This window comes from Pan troglodytes, chromosome 11 (genome assembly GCF_028858775.2).
Source record: "Pan troglodytes isolate AG18354 chromosome 11, NHGRI_mPanTro3-v2.0_pri, whole genome shotgun sequence".
Lineage (NCBI taxonomy): Eukaryota > Metazoa > Chordata > Mammalia > Primates > Hominidae > Pan > Pan troglodytes.
The window spans coordinates 54,950,900-54,976,956 of NC_072409.2; the positions used below are offsets into that span (position 1 = coordinate 54,950,900).

At 44.5% G+C, this 26,057-nt stretch overlaps 2 protein-coding genes across 3 annotated transcripts in view; both read right to left on the reverse strand.

Moving 5' to 3' along the window:
• Window positions 1-829: 829 nt before the first annotated feature.
• The window catches only part of LOC112204071 (monofunctional C1-tetrahydrofolate synthase, mitochondrial-like), a 151,096-nt gene continuing 125,868 nt past the window's right edge, over window positions 830-26,057 (reverse strand). Inside the window, exons 4-5 of one of the 2 annotated variants that reach the window (XM_063787741.1) lie at window positions 1,785-1,921; window positions 830-914 (exon numbers count right to left, since the gene is read on the reverse strand). In XM_063787741.1, the coding sequence (XP_063643811.1) occupies window positions 1,877-1,921 (45 nt within the window). In that variant the 3' untranslated portion in view covers window positions 830-914; window positions 1,785-1,876. The remainder of the gene's footprint in view (window positions 915-1,784; window positions 1,922-26,057) is intronic. The other variant, XM_063787742.1, reaches the window with a different exon arrangement.
• Window positions 13,718-14,622, reverse strand: LOC129135952 (coiled-coil domain-containing protein 86-like). Its single transcript, XM_054658198.1, has one exon. It carries the CDS (start codon window positions 14,283-14,285, stop codon window positions 13,791-13,793), a length of 495 nt encoding a protein of 164 aa, XP_054514173.1. The 5' UTR covers window positions 14,286-14,622; the 3' UTR covers window positions 13,718-13,790.

A 26,057-nucleotide genomic window follows, 5' to 3' on the forward strand; every position in this document is an offset into this window, starting at 1 on the left:
TCCAGTCTGGGCAACAAGAGCAAAACTTCATCTCAAAATAAAAAACAAAAAAACATAAAGACTTTTGCAAGGACCATGTCCCACCCAGAATGGTGCCTGCCTTTCTACAGTTTTTCAGGAAGAGGAAACATTTTCTGCTTCTCTTGCTGAGGTTTTTTTTAACCACCCATTAGGAACATATAGATTTCAGGATCGAACACTGGGATTCCCTCAGCACTAAAGGAGGAAAATTGCAAACAGAGCTGAAAGTGCAATGTGGAAAGGTCAGGCTGAGGAAGGTTCTTAGCCAGTAGACCAAGGGCAGAAAGGACACTGCCTCCTCAGTCTCCCACTAGGGAACTTGTGATTCTTGTCCCCTGACCTCAGAATTCCTTGTTACATTTGTTTTGTCTCCAAGGGAAGGGTTTGAATTACAGAATTTAAGGCTAGAGTGGGCCTCCTGCAGTTAACATTAACCCTCTCCTTCACTGGCCGAGGTGAAGTCTGGGACCATGTAGTTCTGAAGTCTGCTCTCTCGGGGGATCACCAGTTCACCCACCTCACCCGGCAAGCTGGGCCCTAGTTTGGCAACAGGCATCTTCCACCCACATGGGAGGCAGGGTTCAACACTCTGCCTCTGACCTTTTTTCCTTCCTCTGCCACCGGCTTAGGCAGCCAGAAGGGGTTGTCCAGCCAGCACCTGGGCTTTGGTGCTCCTCAAGCAGGTGGAGGAAGTTTCAGGCACCTGGCTCCTCAAGTGTCTGCCATCCAGCTGCTCTTCAGGCCTGCCCAGCAGAGCTCTCTTGACCCAGCTAGAACTGGCCAGAACTGACTCACTCAGGAATGTGTAGACTTTGGCATCAGGGGCTGCTTTAATTTGCACAATTTCCAAATACCTCTTTTTTCTTCTTTTTCTGATGAGTCATCTCCCTAGACTTGCATTTTAAAGAGATAGATAGTTATCAGGTTCCAGAGAAGACATGGTAGAACATTTATATCTCAAAGACAGAGCTGAGACTTCAGGTTTAGATACTATAATTTGCCTAAACCAAAAAGGAAGGTGTAGGTAAAGTTCCAGTCAAGACAGGATGGCCAGGAAAAACACCTTAAACCAAGGGATGGCTTGCTTTGCTGATTTAAGCCAATGGCTTCTTTATCATAAGACTTCCCAGTGATTTAGTCCTCCCTCTCTTCCAGTGCACAGAGACATACCCCTCCTTACAAATAAAAATGTTCTTTATAGACGTAAATTTATTTTACAAAAATGTTTCAAAATAACCAGATTAAAATCATCCTTATGCCAGAAAGACTTTTTTTTTATTACTAGAAATGAGACAGTATTTGTTGTATTGACATACTTAGGCTTAGACCTATGTTTAACCAGAAAGGCTAATAATAGCACTGTGGTTAGACTGTAGCCTATTTTTCCAAACCATCATTTTATTATTAAGGAAAGAAAGGATCAAATACCTTTCATTCATCTGATATGATCCTTTAAAACACCTTCCACTAATAAGTCCCATTTGGAACAGCTGAAAATCTTTTAATAAAACTTTTTAAAGATGAGCTCATGGCTTAGTGTAAATTTCACAAGCTTAATTAGGTCAAGTGGAAGGAACTCAGATGAGTAGTTGCCCAATCAGAGCCCATTATTTGTAAGTCATCAGCCCCTTTCATGACCTTAAAACTCCACTCTGACCTAATTATTGCAAACCTATATACAACAAAGTGAAAGGATTAATTTTCATTCATCAACCTCTCAATCCCAGATTTTCAAAGAAAAAACCTATGTAAGGAATACTTACCAAAACCAGGCAGGAAAATTAGAGCCTGCATACTTAAGAGTCGAATTTGTTCCACTACAGCCAGGTCACATACAATTACATGATTTGGTTCTTCATACACTCTGGAACTGACCAGGACAGAGTTTAGCATAGAAAAACTGTAAGAAATAGGTTCCAAAACATAGAAATTGCAAAGTCCAAAAGGCTATGAAAAAAACTAATGTAAATGAGAGACTCCCCTCCCTTTGTTTTAAAGAAATAGACCCATCAGAGAAATGCAAATCAAAACCACAATGAGATACCATCTCACACCAGTTAGAATGGTGATTATTAAAAAGTCAGGAAACAACAGGTGATGGAGAGGATGTGGAGAAATAGGAACACTTTCACACTGTTGGTGGGACTGTAAACTAGTTCAACCATTGTGGAAGTCAGTGTGGCCATTCCTCAGGGATCTAGAACTAGAAATACCATTTGACCCAGCCATCCCACTACTGGGTATATACCCAAAGGATTATAAATCATGCTGCTATAAAGACGCACGCACACGTATGTTTATTGCGGCACTATTCATAATAGCAAAGACTTGGAACCAACCCAAATGTTCAAAAACGATAGACTGGATTAAGAAAATGTGGCACATATACACCATGGAATACTATGCATCCATAAAAAATGATGAGTTCATGTCCTTACTAGGGACATGGATGAAGCTGGAAACCATCATTCTCAGCAAACTATCGCAAGGACAAAAAACCAAACACCGCATGTTCTTACTCATAGGTGGGAATTGAACAATGAGAACACTTGGACACAGGAAGGGAAACATCACACACCAGGGCCTGTTGTGGGGTGGGGGGAGGGGGGAGAGATAGCATTAGGAGATATGCCTAATATAAATGATGAGTTAATGGGTGCAGCACACCAACATGGCACATGTATACATATGCAACAAACCTGCACATTGTTCATGTGTAACCTAGAATTTAAAGTATAAAAAAAATAAAAAAAGAAAGAAAGAAAGAGATGTTCTGTAAAAATATACACAATTTTTACAGACAAATACATTTATAAGTTGTTTTTATCTTAAAAATTGGGGATATTTCATATTTATAACTAATTATTGAGCCTTAAGTTTTCTTGGCCATTTCTAGGCTAATAAACTAAGAATCATGTAAACTAAGCCAAAGTAGAATAGACATAAAAGTCCTGAACACTTCAACTTCCTATCCTTCAAGAAGTATACCTCACAAAGCTCATTTGAGAGAGGAAATCTTTCCTCCACCCTTGGTTTTACAGTGCTGAGGCTTCTCATCACATTTCTATGACTTGTAGCTTAAATCCATGTTACATGGTCACTGGCATTGTTAGTGCTTCTCTTTTAACACTGTAGGAATTAATCAATTTGGTGGCATATTTAATTAATTCTATCACTAGAGGATTGTAAAATTACATATATGAATACCTCACTTTAGAGGCCACTTAATTTTTTTCCAAGGGGATATTTGACTATATTTCACTTGTGTCTTATTTAATGATTTTATAATTTAAACCCTAAATTATAAATCTAGAATTTAGAAAGTATATTTCCCCACTGGATTACATTTTTGGAAATATTATATGTGCACAAATATTACAAAATCACTGTAGACACCTGAAAACTATATTATTTTTAAAGGCAATATTTACATTAAACTGGTATAACAAAATTGTTTGGTGCATTTTTCCAGTACATTTTGTGTATATTACATGTTTAACCTTTTTTTATTCAGCAAATAATTTTTGAGTATCTACTAAGTGCTAGGTTCTGCATTACTAACTGAATTTAAAGAGTGAAATAACAGACATGGTCTCAGACAATAAAAATTAACATTAGGTCACTTATTTATACATTTTTAAATGGTAATTATGAAAACTTTTTGAGATTTTTAACTAGATAACATTATAATAACGCACTTGATGTTGTTAATATTTGCCAGTGAGCAAAAAAGAAAATAAAAAGATAGTTTTATTCAATATACACTTTAAAATTGCAGAAAATAGTCAAGTTTCTCTGCTTTGCAGTTGAATGTCTATGTGTTTTTCTCTGCAACTTGGTTTTTGTGGAGTGAAACAATTATTCTTCCAGCCCAATGAAGGCAGAAAAGTAAAAATAAATCTAATATTTTAAATGCTTATCAAAAGATAGTAAACACATTATTTCAGAATACTGAGTTCAATAAGTTGACCTACAAAAAAAGCCAAACTGACAGTATTACTGAATAAGGAAAGGCCCAAAGAGACAAAATACTTTTTATTTTGTAACCTCGGTATGACACAACTTACCCTAACTGTAAAGACCCTAAATTGCCAAGATGGGTGCTTATAATATGGAGAGTTAAAAAAGTCATTTCACTTTTAGCTTTTTTATTTCTCTCAGAATAAAAAGTGTATAAGGAGTTGATAAAGAAGTTGATACTATAAGTTAGTACTACAATGACAGCACTTTTCAAGAAAAGACTTTTTTCTCTCTTACAAATATCATGTTAGCAATATTTGTTTTCTCCAGAAATAATGAGGAAATAAAAACATAAGTATGTGGGTAATTAGTGTAGTTTCTTAAAGAAATGAGTTAGGCAACAGGCTAATAATGTATATTTCGCTGGCTTTTGAATGCCAACAATCATATTCTTTATAAGGCACAGAGAAGATTTTTCTAAAGAATAAGTATGTGAACCTGAAAAGTAATCACCACTTGGTAGTGACAATATGGATAGGGTGAAGGGCGTCACCAAGAAGCAATGAAAAGATACATTTGCAGTTAAATTTGAAAACCATGATGTTTAATACATATAGTAATAAAGAATACTTTCTCCTGTTTCAAAATTATTTTAGAATTTAAGATAGAAGCTAAAATACCTAGGGATAATGATATGACTATCAAAAATTAAAAATTAAAGGACTTTTTGAGTATTATAAATTAAGAATGAGAACTTATTACCCAATGAACAGGGGATAATTCATTATGCTCCATATCCATTGAATTAAAAGACAGGCCCATTACCTGGATAATTTGAAAGTTTAATTTTATTTAAAAGTCTTGTTTCATTCATCAAGCTAAAGGATTAGCTCCCAGAAATATTCTAGGATTGCCTATCCCCAACTCTGTAGGAAATATAGAAAGAATGTTATAAGGGCCACCATCTAAACATTATTATGTAAATAATTTAGTACCATTCCATTTGCCTTTGTAGATTTAAAAATGTAAATGGCTTTCTCATATTAGGAAACATCACCTTTCAAAACCCAGGTAAACATAGTATATTGCAAGAGAATAATTATTTTCTTTATTAAAAAAGAAATACTGGATGTTAAGTCCAAAAGACATAAATTATTTTATACTAATAATTTATTTTATATTTTATTCATTAAAATATAAAGGTCAAAGATTTCAAAATGATCTTTAAATGATTAATAACATGTTGATCTTTTTCTTCTTTCTGTAAACCTTTTTGAGTCTTAACAATACTAAACTATACAAGCAATATTAAATAGTATATAAACTTGGATTAAAATATTCAAATTTACTAGAATGTGGACATTGGAAAGAATGAAAATAAACAGAAGCATAAAGCAGCAGATATACAATTAAGAAAGCAACTAAGAGTGTTTAAAGTGCGTATTCATCTGTAGTCTAATGTCTACCATAAACAATGACTCTTCTCAGTAAAACACAAATTGTTCATGAAGGGAAAAAGCATGTTGTATTAGAGCATATTCAACATAATTTTTTTAGTACTAACTTGTGCCTGGAGTATTATTGGTTTTTCTATTATGAACTTATGCACTTGATAATTTTTTTCATCAAAATTGTATGTACAACTCCATTCAAAAGCAGTTTTTGGTCGTTTTTTGTTTTTTTTTTTTTTTTGAGACAGAGTTTTGCTCTTTTCACCCAGGCTGGAGTGCAATGGTGCGAATTTGGCTCACAGCAACCTAGCAACTTTTGCCTCCCAGGTTCAGGTGATTCTCTTGCCTCAGCCTCTCGAGTGGTTAGGACTACAAGCATGCACCACCATGCCTGGCTAACTTTGTGTTTTTAGTAGAGACCTGGTTTTGCCATGTTGACCAGGCTGGTCTTGAACTCCTGACCTGAGGTAATCTGCCCACCTTGGCCTCCCAAAGTGCTGGGTATGGGCAAGAGCCACCATACCTGGCCTCAAAAGCAGTTTTTAAAAGCAAACACAATATAACACCAAAGTTGAAAAGTCCATGCTCACCCAAGGATGCCAGGTTTAATAAATTGTTGATAGAATACTACATCAAAAATAAGACAATAACCCAAAATATACCATTAAAGATGTACCCACTCCTACAACTAGAGATAACTAATCTATCTGGTAGCAAATGATACTTCAATCAGTTTCAGCATGTCTGAAATCTTTAAGGACAAAAGTGATAAAACATGACTTCATTCTTCATTAGACTCTTAGAACACTTGAAGGAAAATAATTTCTGAAGCACGAAGAGGTAAAGAGGTGTAATCTTTCAAGAAGATATTCAGTGTTCAAAATCCAAGAGTGCAATATCATGCTGGGTGCGGTGGCTTATGCCTGTAATCCCAGCACTTTGGGAGGCCATGGTGGGTGGATCACCTGAGGTCAGGAGCTCAAGTCCAGCCTGGACAACAGGGTGAAACTCTGACTGTACTAAAAATACAAAAATTAGCCAGGCATGGTGGTGTGCACCTGTAGTCCTAGCTACTTGGGGGCTGAGACAGGAGAATCGCTTGAACCTGGGAGGTGGAGGTTGCAGTGAACTGAGATCATGCCACCTCATTCCAGCATCAGTAACACAATGAGATTCCATCTCAAAAAAAGAAAAGAGTGTAATATCGGTATACACAGATAATATACTGAATGAAACAAACAGAATAATTTGAAGAGGTATCTTGATGAACAAGGAGTCATTAGAAAGGTTGTATTTATGTCTTTGAAGGAAATTGCAATGTGAGAAATTAATACTTTGACTACTATACTAAAAGTTTATTGCTAACATGTATTGAGTTATTAACGTGTGTTAGGCAGAGTACCATATAATTTACAAGTGTTATCTCATTTATTGTAGGTAAAATGTAATTTCAGACTCTGGGAGTATAAATGAATTAGATAGAATAAAATTCTATTTAAATGGCCATCAGTAAATCGGTATCTAGGAACAGGGTGATACAGTGCCCAAGTTTTCTATTCTTACTAAATGTTGTGTTTCATTTTCAATGTTTTCTTGGATATTGCTCTTTTTTGATTTTGATTTTTTTTATTTTAGAAAACTAATAAATTGATTCTTCTTGGTACTGACTCGGGTTTTATAGAAGAAAAAGTAATTAAATTCTGTACATTTACATTTACCTCATTTTTTCTCTTTTAAATTTACTTTAATTGACATATAATAAATGTACATGTTATGGGGTACAGAGTGATATTTTGATATATTTATGCAATGCCTAAAGATCAAGTCAGAGTCATTATCATATCCATTACCTAAATCATGTATTATTTCTTTGCAGTGAGAATATTCAAAATCTTTTATTTTAGTTATTTGAAAACACACAATAAATTCCCGTTAACTACAGTCACCCAACAGTGCTGTAGAGAACTAGAACTTCTTCCTTCTCTCCAGCTGTAATTTTGTGTGTATTAACCACATTTTTCTTATACTCTTCTTTCTCCTACTCTTTCCAGGATATGGTAACCAAAACTCTACTATCTTCTTCTACGAGATTAAAAATTTTAGCTTCCATACACAAGTGAGAACACATAGTTATGTGGTGTTTATATTTCTATGCCAGGCTTATTTCGCCTAACATAATGCCCCCCACTTGCATTCTTGTTGCCACAAATAACAGGATTTTGTTCTTTATTATGACTAAATAATATTCCATTATATATGTATGTCACATTTCTTTATCCATTCATCTGTTGATGGACACTTTTGTTGATTCCATATCTTGGCTATTGTGAATAGTGCTGTAATAAACATGGGTGTGCAGGTAACTCTTTGATATACTGATTTTCTTTCCTTTGGATATATACTGAAAACCATATGATTAAATTAATAAACACAATAAAAGCGTTTGGCAAAATTAAATATTCTTACATGACAAAAAACTTCTCAACAATTTAGTATAGAAAATATATGCCTTAACACAAAGGACATAAAGGACAAATCTACAGCTAAGATCATACTGAGTGTGGAAAAGTTGGAAGATTTTACTGTGAACAAGAAAAAGATTTTACTGGAACAAGAAAAGGATGCCTATTCTCACCAATCATATTTCACATAGTGAGAGTCTTAGCCAGGACAATTAGGTGAGAGAAAGAAATAAAGGACATCTGAATTGGAAAAGAGACAGTCAAATTGTCCCTGTTTAAAGACAATGTGATCTTATACATGGAAAAAAATAAGACTCTACCAAAAGCTTCTTGGGGTGATACATGAAATTAATAAAGTTGCAGGATATAAATCAACATATAAAAATCAGTAGCATTTCTATATATTGATAGTAAACTAGCTGAAACAAGAAATTAAGAAAGCAATTCCTTTCACAATAGCTACAAAAATGTACTTAGAAATAAATTTAACCAAGGAAGTAAAAGATTTTGACAACAAAAATGACAAATATTAATGAAAGAAATTAAAGAAAACATAAAAAAGGAAAGACATCCACGTTTATAGATTGAAATAATATTCTTAAAATGACCCACTATCCTATGTGATTTACAAATTTAGTACAATCACTAGCTTGTATTTTTAAAAGCACCTTTGCTGCATATTCTTAAGATATTCAATGACAATGCCTGGATTTAAGTTTGAGGTATTATTATATCTATTTTATACTGGGCACAATATAATGTTATCAGAGGTAACGGTTTTGATTGGTCCTAGGTCATACAGTAATATATACACTGTGATTTATAGACATGCTATCTTTTAATACTCAGACATTTAGAAAGTTCATTTAGACAAAGTTATAAAAACTTGCCTTCCTTTCTGCCTATATCACCTAAAAATCCTAATTTAAGAGGTAATAACATTTTTTATTTGATATACAATTTATCAACACAATAAAAATCTAACAATTATCATGTGCAGAGTGTGAAAATCTCATCAGATTAAGGAACACAAAGACATCTTTTTCATATTTTGAATGTAAAACTGTTTTGGAAACTTATTTTCAGAAACAGTTAAAAACATTTTTGCATTAGTTTTTCATGTAAAATTGTGACAACCAGCATGAAATAACTGTCATCACAGAAGCATGGTATATTCGATTCCAAAACATATTCTTTGTAAGTTTTAATATATTTATGTATTATTTATACTTAATCGTAACCCATAATGTACAGATATTATTTTTCCTTCAACTCTTAAGAATATTCTTAAATAATAAAATTAAAATTAATGAATTATAATTTTTGTTGGTTGGGAAAAAGACACACATGTGACAGTGCATCACTTCACCTCATCATTTCATTTCATCTCATCATTTTATCTCATCATTTCATCTTATCCCATCTCATCTCATTTCATATCATCTCATCATTTCATCTCATCATTTCATCAAATCTCATCTCATCTCATTTCCATTTCATTTTCATTATTTCATTTCATCATTTCATTTCACTATTTCATTTCATCTAATTTCATTTATTCATTATGTCATTTCATATCATCTCATTTCATTTCATGTCATGTTTTTGATATTTTTCATATCATTTTTCATCTCATCATCTCAATTCATTTCATCTCATCATTTCATCTCATCTCATCATTTCCTCCTTTCTTTTCAACATTTCATTTCATTTCTTCTCATCTCATTTCAATTTTATTTCATTATTTCATCTCATTATTTCACCTAATTTCATTATTTCATCTCATCTCATCTCATCTCAATTCATCTCATCTCATTTCATCTCATCATTTCATCTCATTTTTCATCTCATCATTTAATCTCATTTCATTTCATTTCATCTCATCATTTCAGCTCATCATTTCATGTCACATCTCTTCATTTCATTTCATTTCAACATTTCATTTCATCTCATCATTTCATCTCATCTCATCTTTCAATTTCATTTCAATATTATCAATTCATCATTTCATTTCATTATTTCATTTCATTTCATCCCATCATTTCATCTCATTTTTCATCTCATTTTTCATCTCATCATCTCATCATTTCATCATTTCATCTCACTTCTTCTCATTTCATCTCATCATTTTATCTCATTTCATCTCAACTCATTTCAATTTCATTTCACTTCAATTCATTTCATCTCTTCATTTTATCTCATCTCATTTCATCAAATCATTTCTTCTCATCTCATCTCATTTCATCATTTCATCTCATTTCATCTCATTCTTTCATTTCATCTCATCGTTTCATCTCATTTCATCTCATCTCACCTCAGCATTTCATCATTTCATCTCATCATTTATTTCATCTCATCTCATTTCATCTCATATCTCAATTCAATTTCCTTTCATTATTTCATTTCATCTCATTTCATTACATGTCATCATTTCCTCTCATCATTACATCTCATCTCATCTCATCATTTCATCTCATCATTGCATCTCATCATTTCATCATTCATCTCGTCATTTCATCTCATCATTTCCATTTCATTTCCATTTCATTATTTCATTTCATCATTTAACTTCAACATCTCATTTAATTTCACCTCATTTCATTATTTCATTTCATTTTTTCATTTCATTATGTCATTTCATTTCATCTCATTACATTTCATCTAATTTCATTTCACCTCATTTCATCTCATCATTTCATTTCATCTCATCATTTCATCTCATTTCATCTCATCATCTCATTAACTCTTTTCATCTTATCTCATCATTTCATCATTTTTCTCATCTCGTATCTTCTCATCTCATTTCAATTTCATTTCATTATTTCATTTCATTATTTCATGTCATCTCATCTCATCATTTCATCTCATCACATCTCATTTCATCATTTTATTTCATCATCTCATCTTATCATTTCATCTCATCTCATTTCAATTTTATTTCAATTTCATTTCATTATTTCATTTCATTTCATCAGTTCATCTCACCATTTCATTTCATCATCTCATCTCATCATTTCATCATTCATCTCATCATTTCATCTCATCATTCATCTCATCATTTCATATCATTTTATCTCATCATTTCATCTCATTTCATCTCATCTCATTCCATCATTACATCTCATTTCATCTCATTTTATGTCATCATTTCATGTCATCATTTCATCACATCTCATCTCATCATTTCATCTCATTTCAACTCATTGCATCTCATCTCATCATTTCCATTTCATTATTCCATTTCATCATTTCATTCATTATGTCATTTCATCTCATCATATTTCATCTCATCTCATCATTTCATCTCATCATTTCATCTCATTTTATCTCATCTCATCATTTCATCATTTCATCTCATCATTTCTTCTCATCTCATCATTTCCATTTCATTTTCATTTCATTATTTCATCATTTCATTATGTTTCATCTCATTTCATTATGTCATTTCATTTCATCTCATTACATTTCATCTCATTTCATCTCATCATTTCATCCATCATTTCATTTCATTTCATCTCATGATTTTATCTCATCCAATCTCATTATCTCATTTCATCTCATTATTTCATCTCACTTCATCTCATCTCATTTCATCATTTCATTTCATCATTACATCTCATCATTTCAACTCATCTCATTTCAATTTCATTTCAATTTCATCATTAAATTTCATAATTTCCTTTCATTATTTCATTTCATTTCATCTCATTTCATTATTTCATTTCATCTCATTTTTCATCTCATCATTTTTCATCTCATTTCATCTCATCGTTTCATCTCATCGTTCATCTCATTTCATCTCATCATTTTATCTCATTATTTCATCTCATCTCATCTCATTTCAATTTCATTATTTCATATCATTTCATTATTTCATTTCATTTCATCTTATCATTTCATCTCATTTCATCTCATCATTTCATCCATCATCTCATCATTTCATCTCATTTTATCTCATCTCATCTCCTTTCAATTTCTTTTCAATTTTGTCATTTCGTCTCATCATTTCTTCTCATCATTTCTACTCACCATTTCATCTCAAAATTTCATCTCATCATCTCATCTCATCATTTCGTCATTTCATCTCATCTCAAGTCATCTTATCATTTCATCTAAGTGAAATGATGTAATGGAATCATGAAATGAAATGGATAGGATGCCCTCAGTGATGTTAAATTTAAAAATGGTTTCTTTTCATGTATGCATTTTTATATTTATATGTATTTATATTTATATTTACTTATATTTATTTTTACTTATTTTTATTTATATTTTTACTTATTTCTTTATTTATAGACAAGGTCCTGTTCTGTGGCCTAGGCTGGAATGCAGTGGTGCATTCACAGTTCACTGCAGCCTCGAGCAAACCTCCCACCTTAGCCTCCCAGGTAGCTGGGACCCCAGGTGCGCACCACCACACCTGGTTAATATTTTATTATTTGCAGAGATGGAGTCTTGCTATTCTGCCCAGGCTGGTCTCAAACTCCTGGGCTCAAGCAATCCTCCTGCATTGGCAACCCAAAATGCTGGGATGACAGATATGAGCCACAGTGCCCAAACTATTTATTTATTTATTTATTTATTTATTTATTTATTTAATAAAGACAAGGTCTCACTATGTTGCCCAGGCTGGTCAACTCCTGGACTCAAATGATTCTCCAAACTTGGCCTCTCAAAATATTGGGATTACAGGTATGAGCCACCATGCCTGGCCTAAAAATAGTATTATATTTTTGTATCATATAATTTTCAATTAGGTAATATGAATATTCTGGACAGGAAATACACCCTTAATTACATAGGAATAAACATTTGTTACACTGAGAAAAATCTAATAGAGCTAAAATTAAAAATTAATTCAGAAAGGTCATTAGATACTGATACATTCTTACGTTTATACATTCTTTCATATATTCATATATCCTTTTAACAGTATCAATGGTTTGGAGTTATGTGTACAAAACCATGACCTATAGGTAATACAACTAATAACAGGCACTGACAATTCAAGGCATATTATATACAAAGCTTTAACTTCTTATCAAAATATTTTGTTTTTTTCTTTCTGTTTTGGCAGATACTATGAACACAACATTCAACTCACAGACACCATGGAGCCCTTACTAAGCATAAAGTACTGTGAAAGGCCAGGGCTAGGACAGAACTGAGACAGGGCCAGGGATAGGACAGAACTGGGGCAGGGTCATGGCCAGAGAAAAACCAGGGGCAGGGTCACAGCCAGGGACATGAGAGGACCAAGGCCAGGGCCAGAAGCAGGGAAGAACCAGGGCCAGGGCAGGGACATGGCAGGGCCAGGGACATGGCAGGATCAGGGTCAGCAGAAGGCCAGGGCAGGGCTAGGGTAGCACAGGGCCAAGGCAGGGCAGGGCCAGTGGAGAGCAAGGAACGGACCAGGGTATGGCAGGGCAGGGACAGGGAGGTCCAGGGCCAGAGTCAGGTCCAGGACATGGACAGGGCAGGGCCAGAAACATGGCAGGACCAGAAAGGGGACAGGGCAAGGGCAAGGCCAGAGAAGGACCATGGAAAAAACATGGCCAGGGAGGGTCCAGGGCAAGGGCAAGGCCAGGGCAGAACCAGAGCCAGAGCAGACCAAAGGCAGGGCCAGGGCAGGGCAAGGCCAGGGTAGGGCGCGGCCAGTGTAGGGTGAGGGTAGGGCCAGGGCAAGTTCAGGGCCAGGGCAGGACTAAGATAGCACAGGGCTAAGGCAGGGCCAGGGCAGGGCCAAAAGGAGGGGCCAGGGCCAAGCATGGCCAGTGTCAGACCTGGGGATTGTCAGGGCCAGGGTCAGAGTCAAGGCTGGGCCAGGGACAGGGCCAGAGCAAGGGCAGGGCCAGGGAGAAAGCAGAACCAGAGAGGATCCAGAGCAAGGCCAGGGTCAGGGCAGAACCAGGACCAGGATAAGGCAAAGCCAAGGCCAGGGCAGGGCAAGATCAGGGAAGGGCAAGGCCAGGGTAGAAAAGGCCAGGGTAGGGCCAGGCCAGGGTAGGAGAAGGCCATGGTAGGGCCAAGGCCAAAGCAGGGCAGGGCTAGGGTAGCACAGGGCATGGCCAAAAACAGAGCAAGGCCATAGCAGTGGCAGGACTAGCAACAGGGCTAGGGCAAATGCTGGACCAGAGCATGGTGGAGACAATACAGGGCCAGGACAGAGGATGGCAAGGCAGGTCCAGGGCCATTTCATGGACTCAGTAGGCCTGGGGTCAGGCCAGGGCAGGGCAAAGGCAAGGCCAGGGAGAAGGCAGGGCCGGGGCCAAGGCAGTGCCAGGGCAGGGCAGGACCAGTGCAGGGCCAATGCAGGGTGAGGGCAAGGCCAGGGCATGGAAGGGCAGGGCAGGACCAAGGAAGGGCCAGGAGAGGGCCACGGCAGGGTCATGGCCAGAACAAGGGTATGGCTGGGGTCAGGAATATGGTAGGATGAGGGCTGGGCCCAGGCTGAGGCACGCAGGGCAGAGCATGGCCTGTGCAATGCATGGCCAGAGCCAGGCCATAGAGATGGGAGGGCAACACCAAGGCAGAGTCAGGGTAGATCCAGGGCTGAGCAGAGTCAGGGCAGGTCCAGAGTCGAGGCAGAGCTAGGGCCCAAGCAGGGCCATGGTAGCACCAGGGCAGAGGAGGGCAGGGCAATGCAGGACTGGGCCATGGCAGTGCCTGGTCAACTCCAGGGCAGGGCCAGAAGCAGGACAGGGCCAGGGCCAATGCTCAGGCCAGGGACAGGGCATGACAGGACATGCCAGAGCAGGGCTGGGTCAACGTTGGGGCAGGGCAAATCAGACCAGGACACCTCCAAGTCCAGCTCTTGCTCTGCCTTGGCCCTGGCCCCTTCCTGGCCTGCCCTTGTCCCTGGCCCTGCCCTATCCATGACCTGTGTGTTTGACCAGTGTTTTATAACCAGAATCCTACAAGAAACTTAAATTAGTTCTTTTTGTGCATTTTTAGTAGAGATGGGGTTTCACAATGTTGCCCAGGCTGGTTCCAAACTCCTGAGCTCAAGCCATCTGCCTGCCTTGGCCTCCCAAAGTGCTGGGATTACAGGAGTAATCTGGCCAAGTATTTACCTTCTTTATGCCTGTTTCCTACATTTGGAAAATAGGGATGCTTTAAGTACCTAGCATATAGAATTATTATGAGAATCAATGCCTCACATATTTACATGTTGATAAAATTATACTCATAGAACACTACTGGAAGCAAAGATAGTATTAGTTAAAATTTAGTGATTACTGCAAATATTATTACTATTACAAACAACATAGTATAGACATTACTACTACTATAGTTATCTTAAAAATCTAAAATAAAAATTTTACATAATAGCCTAAAGTAATCTCTCCTGCTCTGCCCTGGCTCAGCCCTAGTGCCGGCTCTGTCCCTAGTCCTACTACATCCCTGGCCCTGACCTTTCCCTGGTCCAGCCGCTGCCCTGGCCCTTCCCATCTTCAGGCCTTACCATGGCCCTACCCTGGTCCTGAACCTGCCCTGGTCTGGTCCTGACCCTGGCCCTACCCCAGAGAAGGGGTATGGCAGAGCCAGGGAAGGGCTGGGGCAAATAAGGGACAGGACACATCCAAATCCAGGAAAGGGCCAGGGCCATGACAGAGCCAGGGCGAGTCCTTGGCAGGGCCAGGCTCCAGGCCAGGACCAGGAAAGGGTCATGGCAGGGTCACTGTATGGCCAAGGTCCAGGCCAAAGCCAAGGCAGTGGCAGGGTCAGGTCTGCATAAGGGCAGGACCAGAGCCAGTGATACGGCAGGGCCAGGGCCAGGGCCAGGGCTGTGCCAGGACAGAACAAGAGCAGAGCAGGGCAGGACCACAGCCAGGCCATAGAGAGAGTAGGGCAAATGCCAAGGCAATGCCAGGGTAGTGCCAGGGCTGAGGCAAGGTCAGGGAAGGTCCAGGGCTGAGTCAAGGCTAGAACCAAGACAGGGGCAAAGGCCGGGGCAGATCTAGGGCACAAGCAGGGCAGATCTAGGGCACAAGCAGGGCAGGCTAGGGCAGGGAAATGGCAAGTCCAGGCCATGGCAGGGCCAGCCCAGGATAGAACAGGGCACAGGCAGGGCAGGGCCAGGGCCACGGCTGGGGCAGGACAAGGACCAGGACTGGGGTCCAGGCCAGGGCAAGGGTATGGCCAGGGCAGAGGTAGGGCCAGAGCCAGGGTCTGAGCAGGACCAAGGCAGGTCTATTGCAGGGCCAGGGTTCAGACCAGGGCCAGAGCAGGGCTGGGACAGGGCCAGGGCCAGAACCAGGAAAGGGCAATGTCAGGACAAGGGCCATGGCAGGACCAGCAACAGGGCTAGGACCAGGACAGGGACAGGGACAGGGACAGGGTCAGGGCTAGGGCCAGAATAGCATGCCAGGGTAGAGCCAGGCCAAATTAGGGCCAGGACTGGGTCAGGACCAGGGCTGGGCCAGGGTATGGCCTTAAGTAGCGAAGGGCCAGGGCCAGGGTCCATGCCAGTGCCAGCGCCGGTCCAGGGCAGACGCAGGGCCATGGCCAGGTCTAGGACAAGGCTGGGGCAGGGCCAAGGTCTGGGTCAGGGTCAGCACAAGACCAGGACAGAGCCAGGGGAGGGACAGGGCCATGGTAAGACCAGGTTAAACCATGGACAAGACACCTGCAAATCCACTTCAGGGCCAGGGTCAGGGCCAGGGCCAGTTCAGGGCCAGGGCCAAGACAGGGCCAGGGTAAGGGCTGCCAGGTTCATTGGCAGGGCCAGGGCCATGGCAGGACCAGGGTCAGGAGCAGGGGTCAATGCCAGGCCAAGGCCACAGATAGGACCAGGTATGTGCTAGGGCCAGTGTGAGGGCCAAGGTGGGGTCAGGGCAGGGCCAAAGGGAGGGCAGGGCCAGGGCAGGGTGGAGCAGGCCCAGGGTAGCACAGGGTTAAGGTAGGGCACGACAAACCAGGGCAGGTCTATGGCTGGGGCCAGGGCAGGGCCAGGGCCGGGGCAGGGCCAGGGCCGGGGCAGGGCCAGAGCCAGGGCACGGCCAAGACAGTGGCAGCTCCAGGGCAGGGCCAGGGTTAGGACCACAGACATGTCCAAGGCCAGTGCCAGGGCAAGGGCAAGGGCAGGGGCAGGGCCAGGGTCATCTAAGAATTAGGGACAAAGCCAGGCCCAGAGCTGGACCAGGACAGGTACCTAGCAGGGCTAGGGTCTGGGCCAGAGCCACGGCAGGGCCAGGGCCACAACCAGGTCTGTGCTATGGCCAGGTCCAACACAGTGCCCAGGTAAGGCTAGGGTGAAGGCCAAGGTAGGGCCAGGGCAGGGTCAAAGCCAGGCTAGGGCCAAGGCAGGGCCAGGGCCAGCAAGGCAGGACCAGGAAAGCATAGGGCCAGGGCAGGGCAGGGCCAGGCCAGTGCCAAGACCTGGGCAGGGCCAGGGCCAGGGCCATAGAAATGGCCTGGGCAGGACCAGGTTCGGGGCAGGAGCAAAACAAGGGCAAGGACAGTACAGGTTCTTGGCACAGCCAGGATCCAGGACAGTGTCAGGGCAGGGCCAAGGCAGGGTCTGGGCCATGGTAAGACCAGCAACAGGGCTGGGGCTAGGTCAGTGACAGGATCAGAGTCAGGGCAAGGGCCAGAGCAGTGCAAGGCCAGGGGAGGGCCAGGCATTTCAGGGTCAGGGCCATGGGAGAACCAGGGCAAGGTCTCAAGCAGGGAAGGGCCAGGGCCAGGACAGGTCCAGGGCAGGGCCATGACAGGACCAGGGGCTGCATTAGGGCAAGGGCAGGGCCAGAGCAAGGTAAGGGTCAGGGCCAAGGCTAGGGTAGGGACAGGGCAAGAAATATGGCAGGACCAGAGGCAATGCCAAGGCCAAGGCTGAGTCAGGGCTGAGTCAGGGCAGGGCAGGGCAGGGCATGGTATGGCCAGTGCAGGACAGGACAAGAGCCGGTCCACAGAGAGAGCAGGGCTGATGCCAAGAAAGAGCCAGGCTAGTGCCAAGGCTGAGGCAGTGTCAGAGCATGTCCAGGGCAGGGCCGGGGCCACGGCCAGAACTGTGCCAGGGCACAGCCAAGGCAGGGTAGGGCAGGGAAATAGCATGGCTGGGTCTGTACTGGGACAGGGCAGAGCAGGGCAAGGCGATGGCAGGGGCAGGGCAGAGACAGGCCAATGCAGAGCCATGTTACACCGGGGCCAGGACACCTCCAAGTCCACTTCAGGGCCAAGGCTATGGCAGGACAAAGACCAGGGCCAGGGTCAGAGCCAGGTCTGTGCTGGGCCTAGAGAAGACTAGGGTGAGGGCCAAGGTAAGGCCAGGGCAGGGTCAAAGGCAGAGTAGGGCCAGGGCAGGGTGATGACACATCCGGAGCACAGCAGGGCAGGGTGATGGCAAGACCAGGGGCAGACCACTGCCAGCTCAGGGCCAGGGAAAGGCCAGTGCAGAGCCAGGAAAGGGTCTGGGTCTGGGTCAGGGCCAGGAACAAGGCAGAGCAGGGCCAGGGCCATGGCAGAGTCAGGGCAGGTCCTTGACAGGACCAGGTTCCAGGCCAGGGCCAGGGCAGCAGCAGGGGCAGGGCCTGGATAAGGGCAGGGCCAGGGATATGGCAGGACCAGGGCTAGGGCCAGGGCCAGGCCATAGTGAGGGCAGGGCAAAAGCCAAGGCAGGGTCAGGGCAGGTCCAGGGCAGGCCCAGGGAGTGGCCAGCACCAAGCAGGGCCAAGGCACAACCAGCGCAGGGTAAGGCAGGGCAATGGCACCACTGGGCCATGACAGGGCAAGGTCAGTGCCAGGAGAGGGCAGAACAGGCAGGCCCATGGTGGGGCCAGGGCAGGGATGGGCCAAAGCAGGGCCAGGACATTTCCAAAGCCAGGTCAGGGCCAGAACAGGAGCAGGACCATGACCATTGGCAGGGCCAGTGCCATGACAGGACCAGGGTCAGGACAAGGGGCAGGGCCAGAGCCAGGGCCAGAGCCAAGGTCAGGCCAGTGCAGGTTCGGGGCAGGGCCAGTGCCAGGGCAAGACCAGGGAAGGGACAGGGTAGCACGGGGCCAAGACAGGGACAGGATGGGACCAGAGCAGGACAGGGCCAAGAGTCCAGGTAACAGTAGGGCAGGTACAGGGCAAGGCAGGGCAGTACAGGGCCAGAGCCACAGCAGGCACAGGGCAAAGCCAGGCCCATTGCCAATGCACCAGCCCTCCCTACAAGGCTCCTACCACCTGGCCACTGCTGCAGCCCGTCCATCGCTGTAAGCCTGACTCCCAACCCTGCCTGCAGCCGCCTGCCCTCCTAGCGCGGCCGCTCTCCTACCGTTCTGGCGCACTGCAGTCTCCGTCACTGCCACCCACCCGCAGCGAGGTGAGCCGTGGTGTTGCAGGCTCTAGGTGTCTCCTCCTCCTCCTGGCACAGAGCAGCTGGGCGGGCAAAGCCAGAAAAGCCTAGAGGAAGTTGTGAGGAGTGGAAGCGTTAGAGCCTCAACTTGTCATGCTGGCCACTGGGTGGCAGGGGCCAGTTTCAGCAAAGGCACTCACACCCACCCTCCAAAGTCCAGCCTCTCCTTTTGGCCCAAGCTGGCCGGGAACTGGGGTCTGGGGTGGGTGCTGGAGACACCACAGCACCCAGCTCCCCACTCCACAGGAACCATTGGGCCCACCGGGGCTGCACTCCTCAGGGAACAGGAGAATCAGACAAATTCAGACCCAGCCAGCCCTCCGCACCCAGGTGCCAATTCCTGTTCTGGACACCTCCACACACAGGGCCCTGTCCCCCGTGGTGTCCCCAGGGGTGCCTGGCAGCCTCTGAGGCACAGACCCAGAGTGCACAGGCCCAGGAACCACGGTGGGTGTGGGGGCTCTGCCATGCTCAGGATTCCCATGCAAACGCTGCGTGCCCTGCCGCACTCCAGTATGACCAAGAGTGGTTCGCCCTCTGGAGTGTGGAGTCAGGGAGAGGAGAACCACTCCTTCCTTGGATGCCAACTCTGTTGACTGCCGCCAGCAGTGCAGCCCCTGATAGCACCGAACTCACCCCCGCTCCATGGCTAGTCCTGCCCTCAATAGCGCCCCTCACCTCCGTCCCCCAATGCCGCCAGTAGCGTATACCCGATATGCCCTAACCTGTCCTCCTCCATGGGCATTGCAGCCCCAGAAAGCACCCATAACCCACCCTCCCTGCCGTGGGCAGTGCAGCCCTGTGCAGTGCTACCAACCAGTACCCCTAATGCAGGCAATGACACCCTGGATAGCGCCCCCAACCCACCCCACACTGCAAAAGGTGCAGCCCTGGATAGCCCCTGTCCTACCACTCTGGTCATGCTGCAGTCTCTGTCAACGCCACCACCAACTACAGTGAGGCAAGTCAGTGGGCCGCAGGCTCTAGCTCCCAGCAGCCAGGCATGGAGCAGCTCTCCCTGATGGCCAGCTCCTACCACTCTGACCACGCTGCTGTCTGTCTCCGTGGCCATCTTCTTTCACTGCAAAGGAATAAAACTAGGTATCAATAAGAAAAGTAATTTTGGAAACAATACAATCACATGGAAGTTAAACACTACCCTCCTGAATAAATGACTAGCGGGTCAATGAAGATACTAAGACAGAAATTCAAAAATTTCATGAAACAAAGGGTAATGAAAACACAGTATACCAAAACTTGTTATGCAGAAAGCAGTACAAAGGCAGAGATTTACAGCTATAAGTGCCTACTATCCAAACAAAAGAAAAACTTCAAATAAACAATACATCTTAAAGAACTAGTAAAGTAAGAACAAACTAAACCGAAAATAAGAAAATAAATGAGATCGTAGCAGAAACAAAATTGAAATAAAAAACACACAAGATTCAACGAAAAGTTGGTTTTCTGGAAAGCTAAACAAAATTGACAAACTTTTAACCAGCCTAAGAAAAGAGACAAGATTCAAATAAATAAAATCAACAGATTAAAAAAGGGAGACATTACAACTAATACTTCAGAAATTCAAAGGATCATAACTGGCTATTATATGCCAATAAATTGGAAAGCCTAGTAGAAATTGGCAAATTCCTAGATGCATACAACCTACTTAGGTTAAACAATGAAAACATCCAAGACCAGAACAGATTGGTAACAAGTAATGAGATTGAAGCCATCAGAAAAAGTCTCCCAGTAAAGAAAAGCCCAGGAACTGATGTCTTCACTGCTGATGGCTTCACACCAAACAATTTAAAGACCTAGTACGAATCCTGCTCAAACTATTTTGAAAAACAGGAGGGAATACTTCCAAACTTATTCTATGAGACCATTATCACTGTGATATGAAAATCAGATAAAAGCATCAAAGAAGAAAACTACAGGCCAGGATCTCTAATATTGATGCAAAAATCCTCAACAAAATAACAGTGAATCAAATTCAGTAATACATTAAAAAGATAATTCATCATGATCAAGTGGGATGTATCCCTGGAATGCAAGAGTCACTCAACATACAATGTGATACATCATATCAACCAAATAAACGACAAAAACAGTATGATCATGTCAACTGAAACCGAAAAAGCATTTGATGAAATTCAACATCCCTTCATGCTATAAATCCTCAAAGAAACGGGCACAGAAGAAACATACCGCAACATAATAAAAACTACAGGAAAGACACCCACAGCTAGAATCATATGGAATGGGGAAAAATGGAAAGCTTTTCCTCTAAGATCTGGAACATGATAAGGATGCCCCCTGTCACCACTGTTGTTTAACATAGTACCAGAAATCCTAGCTAAAGCAATCAGTGCAGCCCCTGATATGGCCCCCAACCCACCCTGTCCCCTACCACCAGCAGTGTCGCCCCCGCCAATAGCACACCCAACATACCCTAACTGCCCTGCCTCCCCGCACCATGGGCATTACAGCACCCCATAGCACCCTCAACCCAAAACCGCCACCACCCCCCACAGCCGCACAGTGCAGCCCCAGATAGCACACTTAACCCACCTCACTGTTGCCAGCAATACAGTCTGGGATAGTGCCCCCAACCGGCTCCCCGCCAAAGGCAGTGCAGCCCCGGTTTGAGCCCCCAAACCGCCCCCCCACCCCGGTGCAGGCAGCACAGCCCCAGATAGCACACCCAACCAGCCACCCAAGACCGGCACTGACGCCTGAGATAGGGCTCCCAACCCGTCCCAGGCCACCAGCAGTGCAGCCTGGATAGCGCACTTACCCCGATGCCTTTCTACACTCTGGCTGGCTGCAGTGTCCATCGCTGCCACCAACCACAAACATGGCTGCAAACAGGAAGGATTTTATTCACCGTCGATGCGGCCCCGAGTTGTCCCAAAGCGAGGCAGTGCCCCAAGGTCTGTGCAGAGCAGAACGCAGCTCCGCCCTCGCAATGCTCTCCGGGTCTGTGCCGAGGAGAACGCAGCTCCGCCCTTGCAAAGGCACACAGCGCCGGTGCCGGCGTGGCGGAGAGGCGGACAGCGGCGGAGAGGCGGACAGCGGCGGAGAGGCGGACAGCGGCGGAGAGGCGGACAGCGGCGGAGAGGCGGACAGCGGCGGAGAGGCGGACAGCGTTGGCGCGGCGGAGAGGCGGACAGCGGCGGTGCGGCGGAGAGGTGGACAGCGACGTAGAGGCGGTCAGCGGCGGCGCGGCGGAGAGGCGGTCAGCGGCGGCGCGACGGAGAGGCGGACAGCGGTGGAGAGGCGGACAGCGGCGGAGAGGCGGACAGCGGTGGAGAGGCGGACAGCGGCGGAGAGGCGGACAGCGGCGGCGCGGCGGAGAGGCGGACAGCGGCGGAGAGGCGGTCAGTGGCGGAGAGGCGGTCAGCGGCGGCGCGGCGGAGAGGCGGACAGCGGTGGCGCGGCGGAGAGGCGGACAGCGGCGGAGAGGCGGACAGCGGCGGAGAGGCGGACAGCGGCGGCGCGGCGGAGAGGCGGACAGCGGCGGAGAGGCGGATAGCGGCGGCGCGGCGGAGAGTCGGTCAGCGGCGGCGCGGCGGAGAGGCGGCCAGCGGCGGCGCGGCGGAGAGGCGGCCAGCGGCGGAGAGGCGGAGAGGCGGCCAGCGGCGGAGAGGCGGACAGCGACGGCGCGGCGGAGAGGCGGACAGCGGCGGAGAGGCGGCCAGCGGCGGAGAGGCGGAGAGGCGGCCAGCGGCGGAGAGGCGGACAGCGGCGGAGAGGCGCACAGCAGCGGCGCTGGCGCGGAGAGGCGCAGGCCCAGGCTCCACTCCCCAGCTGTGAAAGGGTAAGAGCTGAGGGTGGCTGAGACTCGGGGTTGTTCAGGGCGGGGTGGGCTCTGGACCCAGCAGGCCCGGCACCCAGATCAGGGCTCCAGGGGAGGCCAGATGGGCGAAGGCCAAGAAGGGGCCGGGGCTGGTCAGGAAGGGCTCCTGGTGACCAGAGCACTTTGCGTGAGCCAGCGTGGGAGGAAGGTGGGCTGGATGAGCCAGGGAGGTGCCGGGAGGGGCCTTGGCAGAGGCGACCACCTCCGTCAGCCCCCAGGCCACTGAACCCTGGGTAGCGAGAACCGACAGGGGAGGCTGCAGACAGAGGAGTGGAGGCTCCCCTGCTTTGGGGGCTCTGAGTAGAAGCATCTAGAGGGTCCCTCAAGAGGCCCCCAAACGCTTCCCCATGGTGAGAAAAGAAGGCGCAGAGAGGGGCACGGCGCCGGCGCCGGCGCAGAGGGGCGCACAGCAAGATTTGCTGTGATTTCTTTTATTGCCCCAAGTGTACCTCATCTTGGTGGATTTCTATTGGCTTTAAAAATGTGTGTGTTTTGCTGTTGGGGAGTGGGGTGTTATACGGATGTCAAATTTTGCTGGTTGACTGTTCAGATCTTTTGTAAATCATTGCTCCTTTTCTGCCTAGTTTCACTCTGTCACTTACACTGGAGTGCGGTGGCACAAACATGACTCACTGCAGCCTTGACTTCCTAGGGTCAAGTACTTACCCTGGCTTAACCTTCTGAGTAGCTGGTACTATAGGTGTGTGCCGGCACACCTGGCTAAATTTAAAATTTTTTGGAGAGATGAGGCCTTGCTATGTTGCCCAGGCTCGAACTCCTGGCCTCAAGCTATCCTTTGTCTTTGCCTCCCAGAGTTCTGGGATTACAGGCATGAGCCACTGTGCCCGGCCTCTGCCTAGTTTTAACAGTTGCTAAGAGGAGGATGTTGAAGTAGATGTCTTCTTGGTGGGTTAATCCTTTTGTCATTAAGCAGTTGTTATGGTCACTTCCTTTTCACCCCATTGGTGAAGGAGGGGTCCCTGCCCTAAAGTGTAGGAGATGGCTGAACACGACACCTGGCGTGGATGGATGAGATTGACAGCAGTGTTTTAGTCACATATACCCACAGCTCAGAGGAGGGCACTGCATGCCACACAGGGTCAGATGGGCACCGCACTCTGTAGCGGAGTGAGGGCTGGGGGCTGAGGAAGCAGGCAGGCTTGGTAGTAACAAGAGCACACGATGACCAATGGTTCCCGAGGGGGAGAGCAATTGGCTTGTTTGAATAAATTCATGGGCTGGCAGACAGGTGAAGTGAAACTTCTTAGGCTGAGGTGCAACTGTTCTGGCTGATAAAAGAACTAGCCAGGTGGGGAGCCTTTCCTGTTGGGTGGCGGGGTAGGGGGTGTCTGGTAGAAACAGGAAAACCCACGGCTAGGCCTTTGGGGCCCTGTGAGGCTCAAAGATGTCAAGGCAGCATAGGAAATTTTAGATCTTAAAATTCAGTGAAGACCCTCTCCAGCTCTGGTAAATTATTTTGCTTGAAGTCTACTTCATGAGATATTAATATATTCACTCCTGCTTCCTTAAAAAATTAATGATTTCACAGGATATCTTTCTCCATTCTTTTACTTTCAACCTACTTAGGTCCTTAAGTGAGTTTGAAGTTTCTTATGAACAGTATTTAGTTGGACCATGTGTTTATTATAGGCTCTCCATCAATCTGTCTTTTGGTTTATTTAGACCATTTACATTTAAGGTGCTTATTGTTACATAATTGCTTATGTCTGATGTTTTTATTATTTGCTTGTTTCCTTTTTCTTTCCCTCCATCTTTATCTATTTCTGTATAATGTTGTTGCGTGTATCTGTTTGTATAGTCTTAAAGTGTTTGCTCTGGATGTTACAATATGTGTATTGTAATATAGTAGTCTACTGGTACCAGTATTTACCACTTCAAAGTGTGGAAACCTGCCTTGCATTTATGTCTCTTTACCTTTTCCACTTGTATAAATCACTGGCTTGAGTAGTACGTGGTGGTATAGTTTTTGTTTCAGTCGTCAAATGTGATTTTAAGAACTGTGGATTGTCTCGTGTATGTATCCACATTTCTGGTCTTTCCTTTGTCCCTCCTCCCATAGTCCCATATTCATCCCTTCTGCATAAGAACTTTCTGTAGCCATTTTTTATTTTGATTTTTTGTTTTAATTTTTTGTATTGTGGAAATGACAGAACATATTTCTGTAGCCACTTTTTAGCATTTCTAAATTGACCAGTGACAAATTCCTATATTCTCTTCCTCTGAGAATGTCTTTATTTCTCTCTTCATTTCTGAAGGGTAGTTTCATGGGATATAGAATTTGCAGCCAACAGTTTTTTTGTTTGGTTGGTTTTTTTAAGCACTTGAAAATGTTGTGCCACTTCCTTCTGGCCTCCATGGCATTTGAGTTGGCGTGTCCCTACAGGCATTCTGCCATTTTTGCTCTTTGTTTTTAGTTTTGAAAGTTTAATCAGTGTTGCTTTCTTTTGGTATACTTTGAGGTTTGCTCACCTTCTTGAATCTGTAAGTTTATATCTTTCACCAAACATGGGAACCCTCAGGAATTAGTTATTTGCATGCTTTCGCAGCTCTGGTCTCCTGTGGGACTCAGATAACATAAATGCGGGGTCTTTTGTTATCATCCCACAGGTCCGTGCAGCTCTGTTCATTTGTTTTCAGGTTATTTTCTCTCTATTGTTTAGACTGGGTGAATTCTGTTGATCAGGTTTCAGTTTCTCTGATTCTCTCCTCTGTCGTCTCCACTTTTACTCAATAGAGCCCATCCAGTTAGATTTTTTTAAAATTTCTGTTACTGTATTTTATATTTCTGTAATTTCCATTTGATTCTTCTTCAGTTTCTTTGCTGATGTTTTCAGTTCTTTGATTGTTGCCATAGGATTTGTAGTTGCTTGTTGAAGCATTTTTATACTGACATAAGTGATGAGTCAGGTGGTTCCAACATCTGCCTATGTAATTTTTTT